At 46.2% G+C, this 18,998-nt stretch overlaps 1 protein-coding gene and 1 long non-coding RNA gene across 3 annotated transcripts in view; one reads left to right on the plus strand and one right to left on the minus strand.

Moving 5' to 3' along the window:
• Positions 1-18,998, plus strand: part of Upb1 (beta-ureidopropionase 1) — a 34,604-nt gene that overhangs the window by 12,373 nt on the left and 3,233 nt on the right. The window contains exons 4-8 of the mRNA XM_031348274.1: positions 5,804-5,898; positions 9,591-9,752; positions 11,538-11,707; positions 18,033-18,114; positions 18,917-18,959. Of these exons, the coding sequence (XP_031204134.1) occupies positions 5,804-5,898; positions 9,591-9,752; positions 11,538-11,707; positions 18,033-18,114; positions 18,917-18,959 (552 nt within the window). The remainder of the gene's footprint in view (positions 1-5,803; positions 5,899-9,590; positions 9,753-11,537; positions 11,708-18,032; positions 18,115-18,916; positions 18,960-18,998) is intronic.
• On the minus strand, positions 14,800-17,921 carry LOC116075230. 2 transcript variants are annotated; one of them, XR_004112474.1, is made up of 3 exons: positions 16,902-17,921; positions 15,049-15,732; positions 14,800-14,957 (listed from the first exon to the last, which is right to left on the minus strand). It is a non-coding gene; the product is annotated as an uncharacterized LOC116075230 (long non-coding RNA). The 2 variants fall into 2 exon arrangements; XR_004112473.1 differs by having other exon boundaries at positions 16,912-17,918.

The raw sequence follows: 18,998 nt of genomic DNA on the forward strand, positions 1-18,998 counted from the left end.
CGCACTCTCCCCTCCGCCACATGTCCACAGCCACCAGCCTCTTCCTCTTTTCCTCTCTCTCCTCTCTTTCTGTCCTTCTCCTTCTCTCTACCCTTTTCCAGGTCCCTGTTCCACTCCCTGGCTCCCTTCCCCCAATAAACTTCCTTTTGTAGTAGGCCTGTCACCTGTCCCTTGGTGCTGATTCCTCAGGCGAACACCTTGGCCAGCCTCCTGAGGTGCTCCCTCCCCTCCTATTGCATTATACCACATCAGCCCACTCCTAGTACGAGCTGCTATCTTATTTTTTTTCCCCATCACTATAATAAGCACCATGACCAAAGGTAACTCTGGGAGGAAAGTTATAAGTTAGAGTCCATCCTGGAGGAAAGCCAGGGCAGGAATCTGGAGACAGGAACTGAAGCAGAGACCATGAGGGAATCCCTACTGGTTTGCTGTCCATTGCTTGCTCAACCTTCCTCCTACAATTCATAACCACCTGCCCTGGTTTTGTGTACTCTCCTGTGGTCTGAGTCCTCCCATATCAATCATTAATCAAGATGATGCCTCCCTCCTCAGACTTGCCTACGGGCAATCTGATGGAGGCATTGGCTCAGCTAAGGTTCCTCTCGCCAGATAACTCTAGCTTATGTCAGTTGACAAAGGTCCAGCCAAGACAATCACTGAGCCTAACGTTCAAGTTTGCTAGATTTTTCTGGCCAATAAGCTTCAGGAATCTGCTTGTCTCCATTCCTACCTCTCCAGCATACCCAGTTTTTTTATGTGGGTCCTAGGAATCCAAAACTCAGGTTCTCATGCTTGTATGACATGCACTTTACCCGTGAGCCATCAGTTTACCCATGAGCCAACACTTTACCCATGAGCCATCCCTTTACCCATGAGCCATCACTTTACCCATGAGCCATCAGTTTACCCATGAGCCAACACTTTACCCATGAGCCATCACTTTACCCATGAGCCATCTCCCCAGCCTTCATCCTTTTCTTTCTGAATTGATGGGAGTTCTCTTACTCTGGAAGTCCTTGCTCTATCATACCTTGGTCTTGCCTCATCTTTGCACTCCTCTCACCTCCAAGGAGGCTAACACTAAGTAACAGTTTGTCCCCTTGCATGCTCCTTACTTACTCTTAAGCCACTCCCTCTTTCATACATCGGCCTATGTTTTAAAGATGGAAGATTCAAGAATTGATACTGGATTCTGAGTGTCTTGGAGAGGCTTCTCCTCTGCGTGCTGTCTAGGATGCTCTGGCATAGATAATTCCAGTGTTCCTAATACTCCTGATTATCTCTGTCAGACTGCTCAAGTTCTCTCGAAAAAGAGTCTACCCTCCTGTCAAGAAGAGAAAGAGGTCATGGTAGCCATTATGGAATTTCCCCTATCCTTGCTTCATTTATGTTTTCCCTCTTCTTTGGCTCCTGCCTGCAGCTTCCATTAGCCTATGAGCTCCATGAGGTCATCGCTTACACTCATTGGGGTTTTTTGGGGGGGCCCCCTGCTTCCCTTATCTATAATGGCTGCGATCACTGATGTACAGAGCACTAAGACATCTGCTAGATGATTTAACCAACTCTAGGCTTTGTTTCTGGAACTCCTGCTCAGCCATCAGTGCCTAGCATAGACACTTTCTCCTTCGTGAGGTTCTGGAGACCCCACTCCCTCCCAGGGCAGTTTTGGCACTCTGTTCTGCTAGATGGTATGGCTATCTGTGGTGATTCGAAGGAGAAATGTCCTCCATAGGTTCAGCTATTTGAGCACTTGGTACTCAGTTGTTGATGCTGTTTGGGGAGGCAAGGGAACAACCTTAGAATAGCAATGAGACGACACAACCTTAATGGAGAAAGTAGGTCACTGAGGGACAGCTTTGAGCTATTACAGCCTAGCCCCCCCCCGCTTCCTCTCCTCCTCTTCTTCCCCTTCTTCTTCCTCCTCCTCTTCCTCCTCTTCTCCCTCTCCCCTCCCTCTTTTTCTGTCTCTACTTTCTATGTATGGTTGAGATCAGAGATGTGGTCTCCAAGCTTCCTGCCGTCCCTGCCTGCTGCCATGCCTCCCCCACCCTCATAGACCCTCCCTCTGGAACTGTAAGCCAAGACAAACTCCCCCGTAAGTTGCTCTTGGTTATGACAATTTTTTTTTTTTTTGTCCCAGCAATAGTAAGACAACTAGTACACAGATCATAAGCCATCTCTTTCCCGTTAACGTTTTTGACCCAGAGTTTCTCTGTGTAACCCAGGCTGGCCTCAAACTCCAGCATGATCCTGCCCTGCCCCCTGAGTCCTGGGATTCCAAGTGCATAACACTCTGTGGGGTATAAACAATGGGATTTTTTTTCCCCTCTAGACCAGCAGGTCCTAAGAATAGAATAATGCCTTCATCATGCGGCTGACTCAGTGTTAGGTCTGAGAATGGGGGACCCCCTTCCCCCTCCAGTTGAAAAGTTACTGTGATTTTTGCAGTCCCTGGCTTCCTCTCATACCCATGCTGTATCTCCTTTTGGCGAATTTACTTGTGTTGGGATATTTATGTGCACAGGAAAAGAAGCCTTTCAAAGGGAAACAGAAATGTGGGACCCTTAACAACTTGAAATGAACTCAGCGTGGGAAATGTTGTTCTCTGGGGACACTTAAGTCACTTCGTAGATTCTGGAAGCTGAGAATTGATGGCCATTAGGGATTATTTTTTGTTATCAGCAGCTCTTCTTGCTGGATTCCTTAAAATAGGAATTTTCTTGTCTGGACCAAATGGACTTTAGGGAGTCTTGAGCCTGGAACCAAGACTTCCCGGACTTCGTTGGGAACATCTTCTGCCAATAGATCAGGGTGGATGACAGGGCCATTGATATCCTGCTAACCTCGTAGGACCAGGCTTGCTGAGATCAGGACAAATGTAAACCTGTGGCTTCTCTTTCTTTGATGAGCAGGGAGGGGGATCAAAATGGCTTTGCCAAATGTGAGAGTTGAGCTGCCCATTCTCATGTTAGCTGTGGCCAGGATTCCTAAATAGGCCCCAAACTCCATGCTGATGCTAAGTAAACAACAACCGGATCATGTCATGAGGCGATGTATGTTATGGGAAATATTAAAAAAGAGATCCCCGAAATCTCTCCTGGCCCACTGGACCACGTTTTTATCTAGTACCGCTGGTACTGGCCAGCTACATCAATATGTCCTGGCGGCCACCTGCTATTCTCTCCCAGCCAGCAAGATCACCTCGCTTATGTGCAATGCTCCACACACCCCACAATCAGTCATCTAGCACCAAGTTACCAGTAGAAACACGACTCTCTCTTTTTTTTAAAGGTTTATTTTATTATTTATTATATGTAAGTACACCATAGCTGTCTTCAGACACCCCAGAAGAGGGCATCAGATCTCATTACAGGTGGTTGTGAGCCACCATGTGGATGCTGGGATTTGAACTCAGGACCTTAGGAAGAGCAGTCAGTGCTCTTAACTGCTGAGCCATCTCTCCAGCCCCGAAACATGACTCTTAAGGCTTAATTATCCAATCAGGTTTATATATCAATAAAATCACAATTTACAAGATACCAATATCATAATTTCAGAGCCAAATGATAAAGATAATGCTTTAACCCAATTATTCTAACCCTGGGAAAACCTGAACTACCTGTGGCTGTTTAAAATCACACAGGGTCTCGATCGTCCTCCTTTTCACCCACCTCCATGATAATTTCTCCTGCCTCCTCTCACCTCTGACCTCCTCACTCCTCAACTTCTAGCTCCACCTCCCTATTCCTGTCCAATCTCAAACTTGTCATTGCCCTAATGTGATTGGATAGAGAAAATGCTGCAACAGGGTTTCCCGGTGTAGCCCTGGCTGTTCTGGAACTCACTCTGTAAACCAGGCTGGCCTCGAACTCAGAAATCCGCCTGCCTCTGCCTCCCAAGTGCTGGGATTAAAGGTGTGTGCCACCACTGCCCGGCTATGAAGAACATTTTTATCTCTACAGTACTGAGACTGAATCTAGCTAAGCCTTTGAGTATGCTAGAGAGGTACACCCTACCAGTGAGCTTCTTCCAGGACAAGGAGAACATGCTTAATCATGATGAGGTATCGATTTGCTTAGCACAGTGGTAGCTAGAAAGGTAACTGCTGTACTACAGTATTTCACATTTGCCCAGTGCGATGCATTGAATATGCTTGGCCCAGCGAGTGGTATGATTAGAAGGTGTGGCCTCATTAGAGTGGGTGTGCTTTGTTGGAGTGGGCGTGACCTTGTTGGAATAGATGTGTCATTGTGGGCATGGGCTTTAAGACCCTCATCCTAGCAGCCTAGAAGACAGTCTTTTGCTAGCAGCCTTCAGGTGAAGATGTAGAACTCTCAGCTCCTCCTGCACCATGCCTGCCTGGACCCTGCCATGTTCCTGTCTTGTTGATAATGGACTGAACCTCTGAACCTGTAAGCCAGCCCCAATTAAATGTTCTTATAAGAGTTACCTTGGTCATGGTGTCTGTTCACAGCAGCAAAACCCTAAAGAAGACACCCAGGGTAGCTGGGCGGTGGTGGCGCACGCCTTTAATCCCAGCACTTGGGAGGCAGAGGCAGGTGGATTTCTGAGTTCGAGGCCAGCCAGGGCTACACAGAGAAACCCTGTCTCAGAAGAAGAAGAAGAAGAAGAAGAAGAAGAAGAAGAAGAAGAAGAAGACGACACTCAGGGTAGTATAACAACGTTATACATAGCTGAGAGTCCCAGGGTCTACTCCTGGTGCGATCCCTCTGACCCATTGTCTTAGTTGGGATTCCTGTTACTATGAAGAGACGCCATGACCACAGCAACTCCAAAGGAAACTATTTCATTGGGGCTGGCTTACAGTTTGGAGATTCAGTCCATTATCATCATAACAGGAAGTATGGTGGCGTGCAGGCAGACATGGTGCTGGAGAGGTAGCTGAGAGTTCTACATCTTTTTTTTTCCCCCAGAGCTGAGGACAGAACCCAGGGCCTTGCGCTTGCTAGGCAAGCCCTCTACCACTGAGCTAAATCCCCAACCCCGAGGGATCTACATCTTGATCCTCAGGCAGCAGAAGCGATCTATGAACCTGGGCTTAAGCCTCGGAAACCTCAAAGCCTGGCCCCACGGCGACAGACTTCCTCCAACAAGGCCATACCTATTCCGGAAGTACCATACTTTCTATTGGTGCCACTCCCTGTGGGCCAAGCATTTAAACACAGTCTATGGGGCCATTCCTATTCAAACCACCATACCCATGTACAGAAAAGTGCTGCCGGGAGCACCCGTATGTATGGAGATGTCACACATCCTTCACTGTTCCTATATATGTATCCAGTGTTAGGAAGAAAACAAATACAAGCCGGTGACTTTGGGTTGAGAGACATGACTCAGTGGTAGAGCCGTGTGTCTAACATGCATAAGACTCTGGGTTTAACCCTTAGCACTGAAAACATAGAACTCTGGTGGTGTAGACAGAGCTAGAGTGGCTAGCTTGCCCAAAGACCTGAATTTGAATTCAGGACCGCATGCATGCACACAGGTTCATTAATTTCATTAATTTTCTACTAAACTGGCAATTTTCTACTAGTCCCTGGCAAGGTCTAGCTAGAGATCCTGAAAATGATGCCTTTGTCTTTGGACACGCGCCTTCTGCCCAGAAGTTTCCAAACTTTTATAGGAGTGTTGAACAACGTATTTCTGGAAATGCCTCCCTGTCCCCAGAGGGAAAAAAGATCCCAGTGGTGACTTGCTCTGGGCTGACGATACCTACTGGGGGTCACGTGATTCGTTCTTAACCACCCCTACCCCCACCCCACCCCCCCTCTCTCAACAGATATGCCCTTCGCATTTTGTACACGAGAGAAACTTCCTTGGACAGAATTTGCTGAGTCGGCAGAGGATGGGCTCACCACCAAGTTCTGTCAGAAGGTGACCTTAACTGTGCTCGGGGGTGGTGGCTGGCAAACCCACGCAGGTTGCAGAGCGCAGTCACAGCTGTCTGATGTGCCTCTTCAGCGTGGAAAATATTTACCAGATAAGATTAGATAGGGACTTGGACACTTTCCTTATTGTGGGGTTTTACTTTCATGTAAGTGTGCACTTTCAGAGCTACAAGGGCCCTTCCTGGCTTTACTGGTGACAAGCTGCAGCCTGGGGAGGGATGGTTCGGAGTGACTTCATGGAAAATCTGGCAAATGGCAGAGCTACCACTGTGGGATGAGGGCCATTTATCTTCTCTAGACCTTTGCCCTTCCCACTTGCCGTAATTCAGTGAAAGTTTCAACACACAGTCTGTCTCATAGTGTAGAGACTGGTTTTTATTTTTCCTAACTAAAACCTCGTTGTATATGAGATCTGATCCCAATTATATAAACTGTCCAGAATACTCAAATCTCTGGAGACAGGAGAGAAAAAAAAAAAAAGGTCAGGGCGAGAGGGTTAGGAAAGACGAGGAGCAGAGCCGAGTGTTTGCTCATGGGTGCAGGGAATCCTTCACGGGTGGTAAGAATGTATCAAAATTAGCTCATTGTAACTATTGCACAACTCTGGAAATATACTGAACACCAACAGCATATACATCACCTTAAAGGAATGATTCTGGGTGGGCAGTGGTGGCTTAATAAGGTCACAGGTAATGATGGCTTAGGTAGTACTGAGGGCGTACTGAAGTCACATACTCCATCAACACATTCTGGTGTTCATATTGGAGACAGAAAGAATTTAGCATCTGCTATGGCTTGATTAGGTTCTCCAAGACTGAACAGTTAGAAAATTTATTTACTTTATGTATATTGGGAGGAGATGTATTATAAAAGTGGCCAGGTCATGAAAATTGAGCTCTTGTGTATGGATTTGCGTCAGTATCAGAGTGGTTCCCCACACACACATACTTTTTTTTTTTTAAGATTTATTTTATTTATTTTATGTGTATGAGTATACTGTAGCTGTACAGATGGCAGTGAGCTATCATGTGTGTGGCTGCTGGGAATTGAACTCAGGACCTCACTCTGCCCAGCTTGCTCCGCCCACTCGTAATTCACTGTAGCTGTCTTCAGACACACCAGAAGAGGATGTCAGATCTTATTATGGGGTGGTTGTGAGCCACCTTGTGGTTGCTAGGATCCAAACTCAGGACCTTCGGAAGAGCAGTCAGTGCTCTTACCCACTGAGCCATCTCGCCAGCCCTCCCCCAACCCCACTTTTAATAGGAGCAAGTTCAGTCTCTCTCTTCTTACTCTCTCACCTTCCACGAGAATAGTTCAGCACAGTGGCCCGGTAGTTGCTGGTTGCCATATGCTTGGCCTTGGATCTAGACCTCCAAGGAAAATCTCTGTTCTCTATGAGCTCCCTTATTCTGCTGTAACAGCACAAAACAGATGAAGTGGCAAGGTCTCTTACCATAGCCAAGAAGAATAATGGTCATTCATTAAGAGTCTTTGAAATGGCATCTTACTCTAGGTTTAGTAGCTTGGAACCCTCTAAGCACGTCTCCCAATCTACTCTCAAACTCTTAACTTTCTCACCCCAGCCTGCCAAGTCCTACGACTACAGTTATGAATGACCAAACCTAACTTGATTTTACTTATTTTTTAAAAAAAAATATCTTTCATGTATCCTTTGACAGTTTAATACATATGTACAGTATATCTTGATCCTATGCACTCCAAGCTCCTCCCATTCCAAAGGACACACCTCCAACACGGCCCCTCCAACCTTCGCGTCCTCTCCTTTGTTTTTTGGTAATTCAAGAGTCCAATTCAGCCTGGCGGTGGTGGCGCATGCTTTAAATCCCAGCACTTGGGAGGCAGAGGCAGGTGGATTTCTGAGTTCGTAGGCCAGCCTGGTCTACAGAGTGAGTTCCAGGACAGCCAAGCCTACACAGAGAAACCCTGTCTTTAAAAATAAAAAACAAACAAACAAACAAAAGAGTCCAATTCATTTTTTTTTTATCCTATGAAGAATATCCAACTTGTCATCTGCCATGCTTTTATCTGGACAATTCAAATCTATGAAATGTGTCCTCACTGCTGTGCCCAGACCTTCAAAGCCTTGCATTGGGGAAATCTAAAATACTGTAGCCATCAGAGATTCTCCAAGTACCTCTCCCTTCTGGCCCCTGAGAAGAAAATCTAAACCACTGTAGCCATCAGAGATGCTCCAAGTACCTCTCCCTGCTGGCCTCTGAAAAGCAAATTCTACTTTCTATGTCTGTGAATTTCATTACTCTAGGATTCCTTTATAGGTGAAAACCATAGGTTGCATTTTAACAAGATGATCTCATTAGCATAGTGCCCTCAGGGCTCCTCAGTCTTGTAGCATATGATAGGAATTCCGGGCATGGCATGGGTGGCTTATGTCTCACTGTCTTCATACACCACATTTTGTTCAGCCCTTCATCAACTGATGGACAGAGAAGCTGCTTCTCCTTCTTGGTTCTTAATGATAACAATGATAACAATGATGGGTTCATCATTGCCTAGACCTGTCTCCCTGAGTGCCTACTGTCCTAGGGTCGTACTGCTGTGAACAGATACCATGACCAAGCCAACTCTTATAACGGACAACATTCAGTTGGGGAAGGCTTACAGGTTCAGAGGTTCAGTCCATTATCATCAAGGCAGGAACATGGCAGCATCCAGGCAGGCATGGTGCATGAGGAGCTGAGAGTTCTACATCTTCATCTGAAGGCCCCTAGCAAGAAGGCTGACTTCCAGGAAGCTAAGGATGAGAGTCTTAAAGCCCACACCCACAATGACATACCTACTCCAATAAAGCCACACCCACTCCAACAAAGCCACACCCACTTCAACAAAGCCACACTCACTCCAACAAGGTCACACGTCCTAATAGTGCCACTCCCTCGGCCAAGCATGTACAAATCATCACAGCCTACTTTTTTGGTCTTTGAGGTGTGTATGTACATGTGGTATTGTGTCAGAGTTCTCTGTTTAACATTAAGGAGCATCCATATAATTTCCTAGATGTATCATTTTATATTCTCACCCCAGCATTGAACAGGAATGATTATTCGTATTCATTCATTTCGTATTCTCTCTCTCTGTGTGTGTTCCTCTCTCTCTTTCCCTTTCTGTCTCTGTCTCTCTCCATGGTCTCACTATGTAGTCCTGGTTGGCCTAGAACTCACTGTGTAGATCAGTCTGGCCTCATGAATGCTAGAATTAAAGATGTACACCATCATATCTGGCAATTGATTATTCTTATGTAAACAACTGTGGAAATCAAAACACCATTAGCATTTAGTACTTTTAAAACAAATAATTGCTTAGGGCTGGAAAGATAGCTCAGTGGTTAAAAGCACCAACTGCTCTTCCAGAGGTCGTGAGTTCAATTCCCAGCAACCACATGGTGGCTCACAACCATCTGTAATGGGATCTGATGCCCTCTTCTGGTATGTCTGAAGAGAGCAACAGTGTATTCATAGACATAAACTAAGTAAATAATTCTCTTTTAAAAAAGTAGTTGCTCTAAGTAATAGCTGAAAACTAAGTCTACTTATTTAGGAACATCATCAAATTCTTATCCAATTTAAAAAATAAAGAAGTAACAGTTTACCTGAAAGAGAACTTGTTTGTTTGTTTGTTTGTTTTTCAATTCCCCAGCTGGCAAAGAAGCACAACATGGTGGTGGTGTCTCCTATCTTGGAGCGTGATAGAGAGCATGGGGGAGTCCTGTGGAACACGGCTGTGGTGATCTCCAACTCAGGACTGGTCATGGGAAAGACCCGAAAGAATCACATCCCCAGAGTGGGCGACTTCAACGAGGTAAGTGCCAGTCCGGGCTCGGTGGGTGGACTTACCTCAGGGAGAAGTTCTGTATCAGAGGCTGGGAAGTGTGACACTCACTGCAGAGGACTGCTGCTGTGGTCTTCAGAGGGTCTGATAGCATCGCCCTGCGGCACACAGATGGATGAGATATTTGGGTCACAGAACCTTTCAGCAGCATGGGATTTAGGAAGGCTTTGAGTGTGTGAGGTAACTTGGCTTTCTGCAATATTCCCTCGAGATAATTGGTGCGTAAACTAACATGCAAATAAACAGTTACACAAATGTGAGATGACTCCGGTGAGCCCTGGTGAAGGGACTCTGAGCCCCTAGGCAACCATGGTTTTTTTTTTAGTGGATGATCGTCTTTGTGACTGACGTGGTGTGTAAGTCGGCTCATGTCCAAGTAGGTGTCTTTGAATGTGTCCGTTTGTATACAGTGCTGGTTATACAGGACTTCTTAGACTCATTGGAGATAGGAATTCTGGGAGACGGGGCTGCTCTGGTTGGTAAATGCCAACTCACAAGTGGTGGGATACCAATAGAGGGCGTTTGAAGGAGGAGAAATGAACCCTACATAAAATCAGGATACTAAATCTTGACTTTTCGAGAGGACCGATCGTTCAGGATGTGCTGTCTCTGATCCTTAGCCCCCCCACACCTCGTCCTTGCTTTGGGCGTTTAAGCTGCTCTCAGGCTGCTCAACAAGGTGAAACACCATGCACGGGGCTACAGGGAGACTGAAGAGCTGCTGTTTCTAAGTAGCAGCTGGAGGCGGGGTGGGACAATCACGCTCCTCACCTGTTTACCCAGGGGTTAATCATTAGCTCCCTGCTGATATCACTGGTCCTAAGTACAGCAGGATCTGCTCAGGGTCCACTCTGTGTACATATCCTGGTTGCTGTCTAACTCAGCCAATTTTGAAATTCATGAGAGAGAGCCAAGCGCTCTAGGAGCTGATCTGTTTGCCACCCACCTTGCTCTCTACCCGTCCCTCAACGATATATATCCTCATCAAGATCCAGAAGTGGTGTCCTCGGGGATCAAGTGGGGGAGAAGGGATGGGTGAATGAGGTTTCCATTTGACTATCTTGCAAGGAATCCTTTTTGTTTTGTTTTGTTTTGTTTTAAGACAGGGTTTCTCTGTGTAGCCCTGGCTGTCCTGGAACTCACTCTGTAGACCAGGCCGGCCTCGAACTCAGAAATCCGCCTGCCTCTGCCTCCCAAGTGCTGGGATTAAAGGCGTGTGCCACTACTACCCAGCCCTTGTGAGGATACTCAATCTGCTACATAGAGGGCATGTGTTCTACTCTCAGATTTGGTCTTAGTCAGTTGGTCAAGTCCCAGACCAATTTAACCGACACTCAGTTTCCAAAAAGGAGGAGTTGATCTAGGTGAGTCTGGGTCTTTTTCACCTCTAGCATTCTGCATAAAGACGTGTAGGTTGATAAGGGCCTCTTCCTAACATTGACCTCACCGCAACTTTTCCTCGAGTCGTGATTGAAACTTTACCATAGGTTACCCTGGAAGTCATGTGATAGACCACAAAGCAGACGGTGGGTTAAATACATAGGCCATTATGCTTTCCCCTTGGGGGGCTGCTTTGTTATGATGCCCAGGGGGTTTTGTTTGTGCCCTAACGCACCGAAATCCTGGAGCTTAAAATAGAGTCAGACCCAGATGTGAATTTTAGATACTCAACTTCTGCTGCATCGAAGGAAAGCAGAAGTGTTTCCACTCCGAGGCACCAACAACAGAGCTTTTTGTCTGTGATTTTTTTTTCAGTCCACTTACTACATGGAGGGAAACCTGGGCCACCCCGTGTTCCAGACCCAGTTTGGCAGGATTGCGGTGAACATTTGCTATGGGCGGCACCACCCCCTCAACTGGCTCATGTACAGCGTCAACGGAGCTGAAATCATCTTCAACCCTTCCGCTACCATTGGAGAACTCAGGTCTCCTGGTTGGAAGGCTCTAGGGGTGGGGAAAAGGGGGGTCTTCCTATTGCCTCAGTCCTAGGGCTCATCTACTGCCTCAGGCCTAGAGTCAATCTATGGGATTCTGGCATGGTAAACCGTAGGAAGCAGGCGCCATCACCAGGATGTCTAGACCCCAGCTATGTGATTAGATGTTATTACACAGTTAACCATTTTTCCAGTGGAGGAAAAAAATGCCCAATACAACCATTATAAAATCAGACCACCCCAAAGAGCCATTCTACCATTGGCAACAACTTTTGCTGGGACTCTGAACTTGGGGACAAAGACCATACTCTCCGCCTCTGCGTGATGGTCAGAATCTCAAAGCCTGACTTCTTAATGGAGTACAACAGATGCCTGACCAGCATGAACTTCTGGACAGGGGTCTTCAGTCTTGAGCCTCTGTTCTGCCAGGCCCAGTAGGGCAGCCCTCCAAAGGACCTGGCTCCACTCAGAGGAGCGGGGGATAGTCCAGTAAATGTATTTTAACCAAGGAAAAGTTTCCCTTTCATAATATATAACAGGAACTGTTTATGTATAAGCCTCATCTCTAGTATAGGTAAAACCGTGTTGTGGTGGTGTTGCCCGGGGCTGGAGCAGAGCACTTAAGCAGGACTTGCAGGTCAGCTTAGATTAAACCCCACACGGCTATGCGAATGTGGAGTACCCCTTCCGCTTTGGCTAAGCACTTGGAGGCTTACAAATCTACTTGTCAGTTTTCTCATTGCTGTGAATCCGTTGCTAACGAGAATCAAAGAAAGGAGAATTTATTTTGGCTCCCAGTTTGAAGGTACAAGCCATCGTGGTGGGGGAAGGTGGGAGGCGGGTGAGGTGGCTGGTTGGTCTCATAGCATCTGCGGTCAGGAAGCAAAAAAGAGATCGTGTTGGTGCTCGCCTGCTTTTCTCACGTCCCAATTTTTATTTCGTCCACGACCCCAGCTCACGGTTTGATGCTGAAATGCCTTAGGGTTTAGGATGGGTCTTTTTTTGTTTCTTTTAAACTTCTATAGAGATGCTCTTATAGACTCCGGGAGAGGTGGTCTCGGAGATAATTATCAAGATAATAAATCATTGTCCACGGGCAGTGGTGGCGCATGCCTTTAATCCCAGCACTTGGGAGGCAGAGGCAGGCGGATTTCTGAGTTTGAGGCCAGCCTTGTCTACAGAGTGAGTTCCAGGACAGCCAGGGCTACACAGAGAAACCCTGTCTCGAAAAACCAAAAAAATAAAAATAAAATAAAATAAATCATTGTCAAGCTGACAATGAGGATTAACCCCCACCATAAGCCCGTTCATTATATTTGACACACGAACACGTGGCTCTTAACTCCTAACGTTCAACTGCTGGTCCTCAGGCCTCGGGCCTACCTTCATAACACAGTCTTCTGTTGTTGTCTTGACAATTCTGACATTATTCAGAAGTCTAGTCTCTTTGAGACTAAGGAAATCTGTGAAACTCTTGGCTGGGGCAGGGGAAGGAAGGTTGGGTCAATTCTAACACACAGTGACATAGAACTGTATCTCTTTTTAAAAAAAAAAATTTATTTATTATGTATACAGAGTTCTGCTGCCATGTACACCTGCACACCAGAAGAGGGCATCAGTTACCATTACAGATGGTTGTGAGCCACCATGTGGGTGCTGGGAACTGAACTCGGGACCTCTGGAAGAGCAGCCGGTGCTCTTAACCTCTGAGCCATCTCTCCAGCCCCAAACATTCCTATTTTAAAAGGGAGCATAACAAGGACCGATCAGGCCAAGCTAGACTGGGGTCCAGCATGAAATACACCAAGTCTCAAAGCTCCATGTCTGGCTTCTAGGGCTTTTGATGGCATCACCTGGACTCCTACAGTCTTGAGTAGCCCTGCCCCTTTATTTCTACTGCAGGTATACCAGGTCTCCTCCCTCTTGGGCCAGCACATTTCCATGCCTGCAGACTACTTCAGCTGATGTCCCACAATCCCCACATCTCCGCTGTCCGGGAGTCTCCATAGCAACTCAGGCTTCCTAGCTTCATCCATTGGCCTTTAAAGAATTCCCCCCACCCCCCATTGCAAGGAATCTGATCCTGCTACATACTGTATGGCTTCCGTGGCTTTCTGGGACCTTGATGGAAGCCACTGTGACCCTGTAACTCTTGCGTTTTCATATCTGAAAAAAAAAAAAAAAAAAAAAAAAAAAAAAAACAGAACCATGGAAACAAATGCTGCCAAATTTTGCCAATAACAAATATTGCCAATAGCATGAGATACAGTCTGCCCCTCTTTCGACTATAGCCACAGTGGCCTCTGTGTGCCTAGGGGCAGAACCTGGGGGAACACTCCCTGACGTAGTGGCTTTCTAGCATAGAACCCTTTGGAGGGTATTCTCAATTCAGCCCCTCTTCTTTCAAATAAATTTGATTTTTACAAATTGGATTCTCCCCCCCCCCATCAAGAAACCCATCTCCTGCCGCGCAGTGGTGGCGCACGCCTTTAATCCCAGCACTTGGGAGGCAGAGGCAGGCGGATTTCTGAGTTCGAGGCCAGCCTGGTCTACAGAGTGAGTTCCAGGACAGCCAAGGCTACACAGAGAAACCCTGTCTCAAACAAACAAACAAACAAACAAACAAAAAGAAAGAAACCCATCTCCATTCTTCCATCTCCTTTCTCCTTTATGTCGGTAAGAACAGTTGCCAAAGCTGTGCCATCTTGAAATTTCCTTTGTCCAGACAAATCAGTCTTTGCTTTTGAATTTGGCTTCGTTCAAGGTTCAGCTAAAGTATATTTGGCATGAATGTAACCTCATTCTTTGCAACAACCTATAATGAATGGTGTCTACCCTACTTCCTGGGAATCTTTATTCTTCCTCGGAAACTTCATCTACAGCATCTTAAAGCACCTAAACTGTCTCTCAGCATTCAGGTCTTTTAAACTCTGACCGGAATGGTCCACTGATTCTCCTTACAGCATCCTTTGGCATCTCTGGTCCACAGTTCCAAACTTCAGTGTTCCCTCCAACTGCCTATGAACCATATAGCCATTTGAGAATCAACGAGAAGACCCCTCCATACATACACACACTTCCAATATCAGTGGTCTAAATAGTTACTTTTCTTGTTACTGGGGACCACAGGTCAGGCAAGAAGTAACTCAAAAGAAGCAGGGTTTATTTTGAAGGCATGGAGTTTCTTGGTTCAGCTCATCATGGCAGGCGAATCATAACAGGAAGAATGTGAAGGCTGTGTCTGGAGGAGGAGGCAGAGTAAGATTAATGCCGTTGCTCAATTAGCTCTCTCCTCCCCCTTCCTTTTAATTCAGTCTAGGACTCCAGCTCACGGGTACAGTACTGCCCAAGTTCGGGGATAAGGGTGGGACGCTCCCTAGTTAAGTCTCTCTGGGAATTCCATCATCCATATTCTCAGAAGTGTGTCTCCTAGGTGACTCCAAATTATTACAAGTTTTAAAAGTTCTAGGAATTTACATGCCAACATCCCAGCCTGCAAGGGACTTCCTCCACAGCATGAGGATGGGTGAAGCAGGAAATGCTGGCTTCTAGTCTGTGGCTATGATGTCTGTGTTCTGTCCCAATAGGGTTGGGGGTCATGGGAAAAGCTCTACGCTCTCAATGGATTTTTTATTCAGTCTCTTGTAAATGTCAGAGGCAACTTTTCATTTGCTTTCGTTTTGAAGCACGAGGCTCCTTTCTTGAGTAGCATCCCTCCGCAGTCAGAATTTTCACAGCAGGCTTCTGAGAGACCTAGAATGTAATTCTCCAGTCGCTCGTTAAGTGCATATGGAGGAGGTGTGGCATGGGTCTAGGAGAGGTGCTTTTGGGTAGAAGGAAAAAGATCAGACTTTGGATTTCCCCTCGGGGTTTCCACTCAGAAAATCCGTCTCATGGTGCTTTGAATGCAAGCAACTGTCCGTTGTCAGTTGAAAGGCAAGGTAATCATGAGTCATCCGTCCATTAGGTCTTAGTAGAACCTTGGGACTACCTTGTGGATTATCCCTTTTCTACCGCTGTGTATAAGATTTAAAAAGGGAATGGAAAGTTAGTGTAGAAGGTAAAGGTGCCTGCTGCCTAACCTGATAACCTGAGTTCAATCCTTAGGACCCACAGGGAAGAAGGAGAGAGGCAAGTTTCTATAAGTTGTTCTCTCATCTCCAAATGCATACATAGAGATAGATAGATAGGCAGACAGATAGATGATAGATATAGATAGATAGATAGATAGATAGATAGATAGATAGGCAGACAGATAGATGATAGATAGATAGATAATAGAAAAATGATAGATAGATAGATAGATAGATAGATAGATAGATAGATAGATAGATAGATGATTGATAGGTTGCTTGATAGATAGATGATAGAGAGATAAATAGATGATAGATAGATGATGGATAGATGGATAGATGATGGATTGATGATGGATAGATGATAGATGGCAGGTGGTAGATCAATAGATAATAGAAAGATGATAGAAAAAATGACAGATAGATAATAGATGATGGATAGATGACAGATAGATGATGAATAGATAACAGATTGATGATGGATAGATAGATGATAGTTGGCAGGTGATAGATCGATAGATAATAGAAAGATGATAGAAAAATGACAGATAGATAGATAGATAATAGATGATGGATAGATGACAGATAGATGATGAATAGATAACAGATTGATGATGGATAGATAGACAGACAGATAGATGGACAGATGATAGAGAGATAAATAGATGATAGATAGATGATAGATGATGGATTGATGATAGATAGATGATAGATAGCAGGTGATAGATACATAGATGATAGAAGGATGATGGATAGATAGATGATGGATAGATAATAGATTGATGATAAACAGATGATAGATGGCAGGTGATAGATATATAGATATATAGATAGATAATAGATAGCTGATAGATGACTGATAGATTAGATAGGTAAAATGTAATTTACAAAATTTAGAATACATTTAGGGAACTCCGTCTTCCCCTCAGGGTTCCCTAGAGGAACCTGAAGTTTACTTCCGGGACATGTGGATGTGAACTGGCTTCTGGGCAAACCCAGAGAGCTACCTCACACTCTGTGTACAAAGGATCTCCTCTGCCTGTTATCTTCAGCTTTTCTTAGTTGCAATGAACCAAACAGCAGCGACCCAATGTAATATGCCCGCAACTTACGTCCACGCACCCTTACTGAAATTGATTGCCTTTTCCTTCCTTGGCCAAGAGTTACTCAGCCTTCCAACTTTCAAGGGTGTGGTAGCGTGGAATGCTGGAGTGGTCTCTGGGAGAGCAGCGTGCTTCATGGGATGAACAGTTAATGACGCTTCTAGAATTGGAGCCCCAGGAAGTGATGTCATAGATATCACAGGGTTGCGTGTGAGGATGTTTGTGGTGGCGGGACGACGGTGTTCACGATGCAGAAGCTGGCAGCCACAGACATGTCGGGGGTTAAATGAATCTCAACCTATTTCTTCTATGGGTTAGGGACAGTAAAGTGAGTCATTATGAAGGTGACGTAGCGCGGCGATAGAAATCTATGAGCAATGGGAAGATGTGAGCTACGTCCCTGCTATGTGTGGTCAGAACTCTGTGACTTGGGGGTGGGGAGGGGGGCGGTGCTGTGGGCAAGGATAGTCGCAGAGGATGGAAAAATAAAAGCACCTAGTTTACTAGGCTGCTGGGGAGTCTGGGAAATTTTCTTAAACCAATATATGATTATTTGTATAGGTGACTGACGTTTCTTTATTTTTAAGTGCAGTGTTATGCAAACCCCTAGGCTGTGGTCACGTCACGATCTCCAAGCCCATCCCCCACAACATGTGTGCTAGCTCCCTAAACCCGTAGCTCCTCTCTGATGCTTACCAGCCTTCGGTCCCACAACAGTTATAAAACTACAACTGTGTGGAACTTCTCCACGAGCATCCAAGCTGCATCGTCTCATTTGACTGATGTTTTGAAGGAGAGAGAGACTTGGGATAAAGGTGTGATACAGGGCTGTCTGACCCCCGGTCGACTTTGGCTACATGGATTCTACCTTTTGCTGACTTTCTTTAGGAAGCTGCTACTGCCTAAGCAAGGTGTGGACAAGCCAGTCAGCATGTGGACCTTTCATTTTTCTGTCTTAGCTAGCTCAGGAGGGCCCGGTCCTCCTGGTGTAACCTAGGCTGGTTTCTAACTCAGAGGCCTCTTGCCTCCGCTTCCCAAATGCTAGCCTGGTACCACGCCCAGCTCTGTTCACAGCCAGAGCTGAGCATCTGCAGAGTGGCTGAGAACTACACAGCGGGCTTCCTTCTTACCCCCTCACAGTGAGTCCATGTGGCCGATTGAAGCCAGAAACGCAGCCATTGCCAATCACTGCTTCACCTGTGCCCTCAACCGTGTGGGTCAGGTACGTGTCTGAGGTACTGCTTAAGGAGAGGGGCGGCCGGCTGCTGGCCTCTGAGGGGACGTGCCTCGTGCTTTCTTGCTTCTTCTGCATACATGCCACCAATTGTAGGGCCCCAAGAGAGAAAATGGCTTCATCTGGTTTTCAGCCTTACCTCTTGCCTCTCCTCTTGGCTCTCCCCTCCCCTCCCTTCTATCCTCTCTTCCTCTCCTCCCTGCTCTCTGATTCAAGGTGGAGTTACTATTTGCATAGGCAGGCTGACCTCACAAACATGGCCCAGCCCCAAGAACTGTGGGTACCTAGTGTCTCCCTGCTCCAGGATTTGTAAACCCAAATACAAAATTCAGGTCTTGGGGCTAGAGAGATGGCTCAGTAGTTAAGAGTACCAACTTCTCTTCCGAAGGTCACGAGTTCAAATCCCAGCAACCACATGATGGCTCACAACCACTCATAATGAGATCTGACGCCCTCTTCTGGAGTGTCTTTAGACAGCTACAGTGTACTTACATATAATAATAAATAAAATCTAAAAACAAAACAAAAAACAAATTCAGGTCTTGCCTTGCCTGTCGCATTCCTTGCTGGCTTTCTAAGGCCCGTCGCTGGCCTGCTGAACATTGAACAAACCCTTGCTGGTCGCCCACTGAGTGCAGACACCCCACCCCCACCCCACCCCCCACCCCCCAGCCTCTCTTCTGCTTTCTGCTTGGGCTTCTCCCTGCTCTTGGTCTGGCTGAGTGATCTGGAATGACTATCCTGGTGCTGCCACCTAGAGGTTCATCTCAGTCTTGCACTTAATTCACAGGAACGCTACCCCAACGAGTTTACTTCTGGAGATGGAAAGAAAGGTATGGTCATGAACTTTCCTGTCGGCGGCGGGACTCATC

The sequence above is a fragment of the Mastomys coucha genome, unplaced genomic scaffold (assembly GCF_008632895.1).
Source record: "Mastomys coucha isolate ucsf_1 unplaced genomic scaffold, UCSF_Mcou_1 pScaffold3, whole genome shotgun sequence".
Lineage (NCBI taxonomy): Eukaryota > Metazoa > Chordata > Mammalia > Rodentia > Muridae > Mastomys > Mastomys coucha.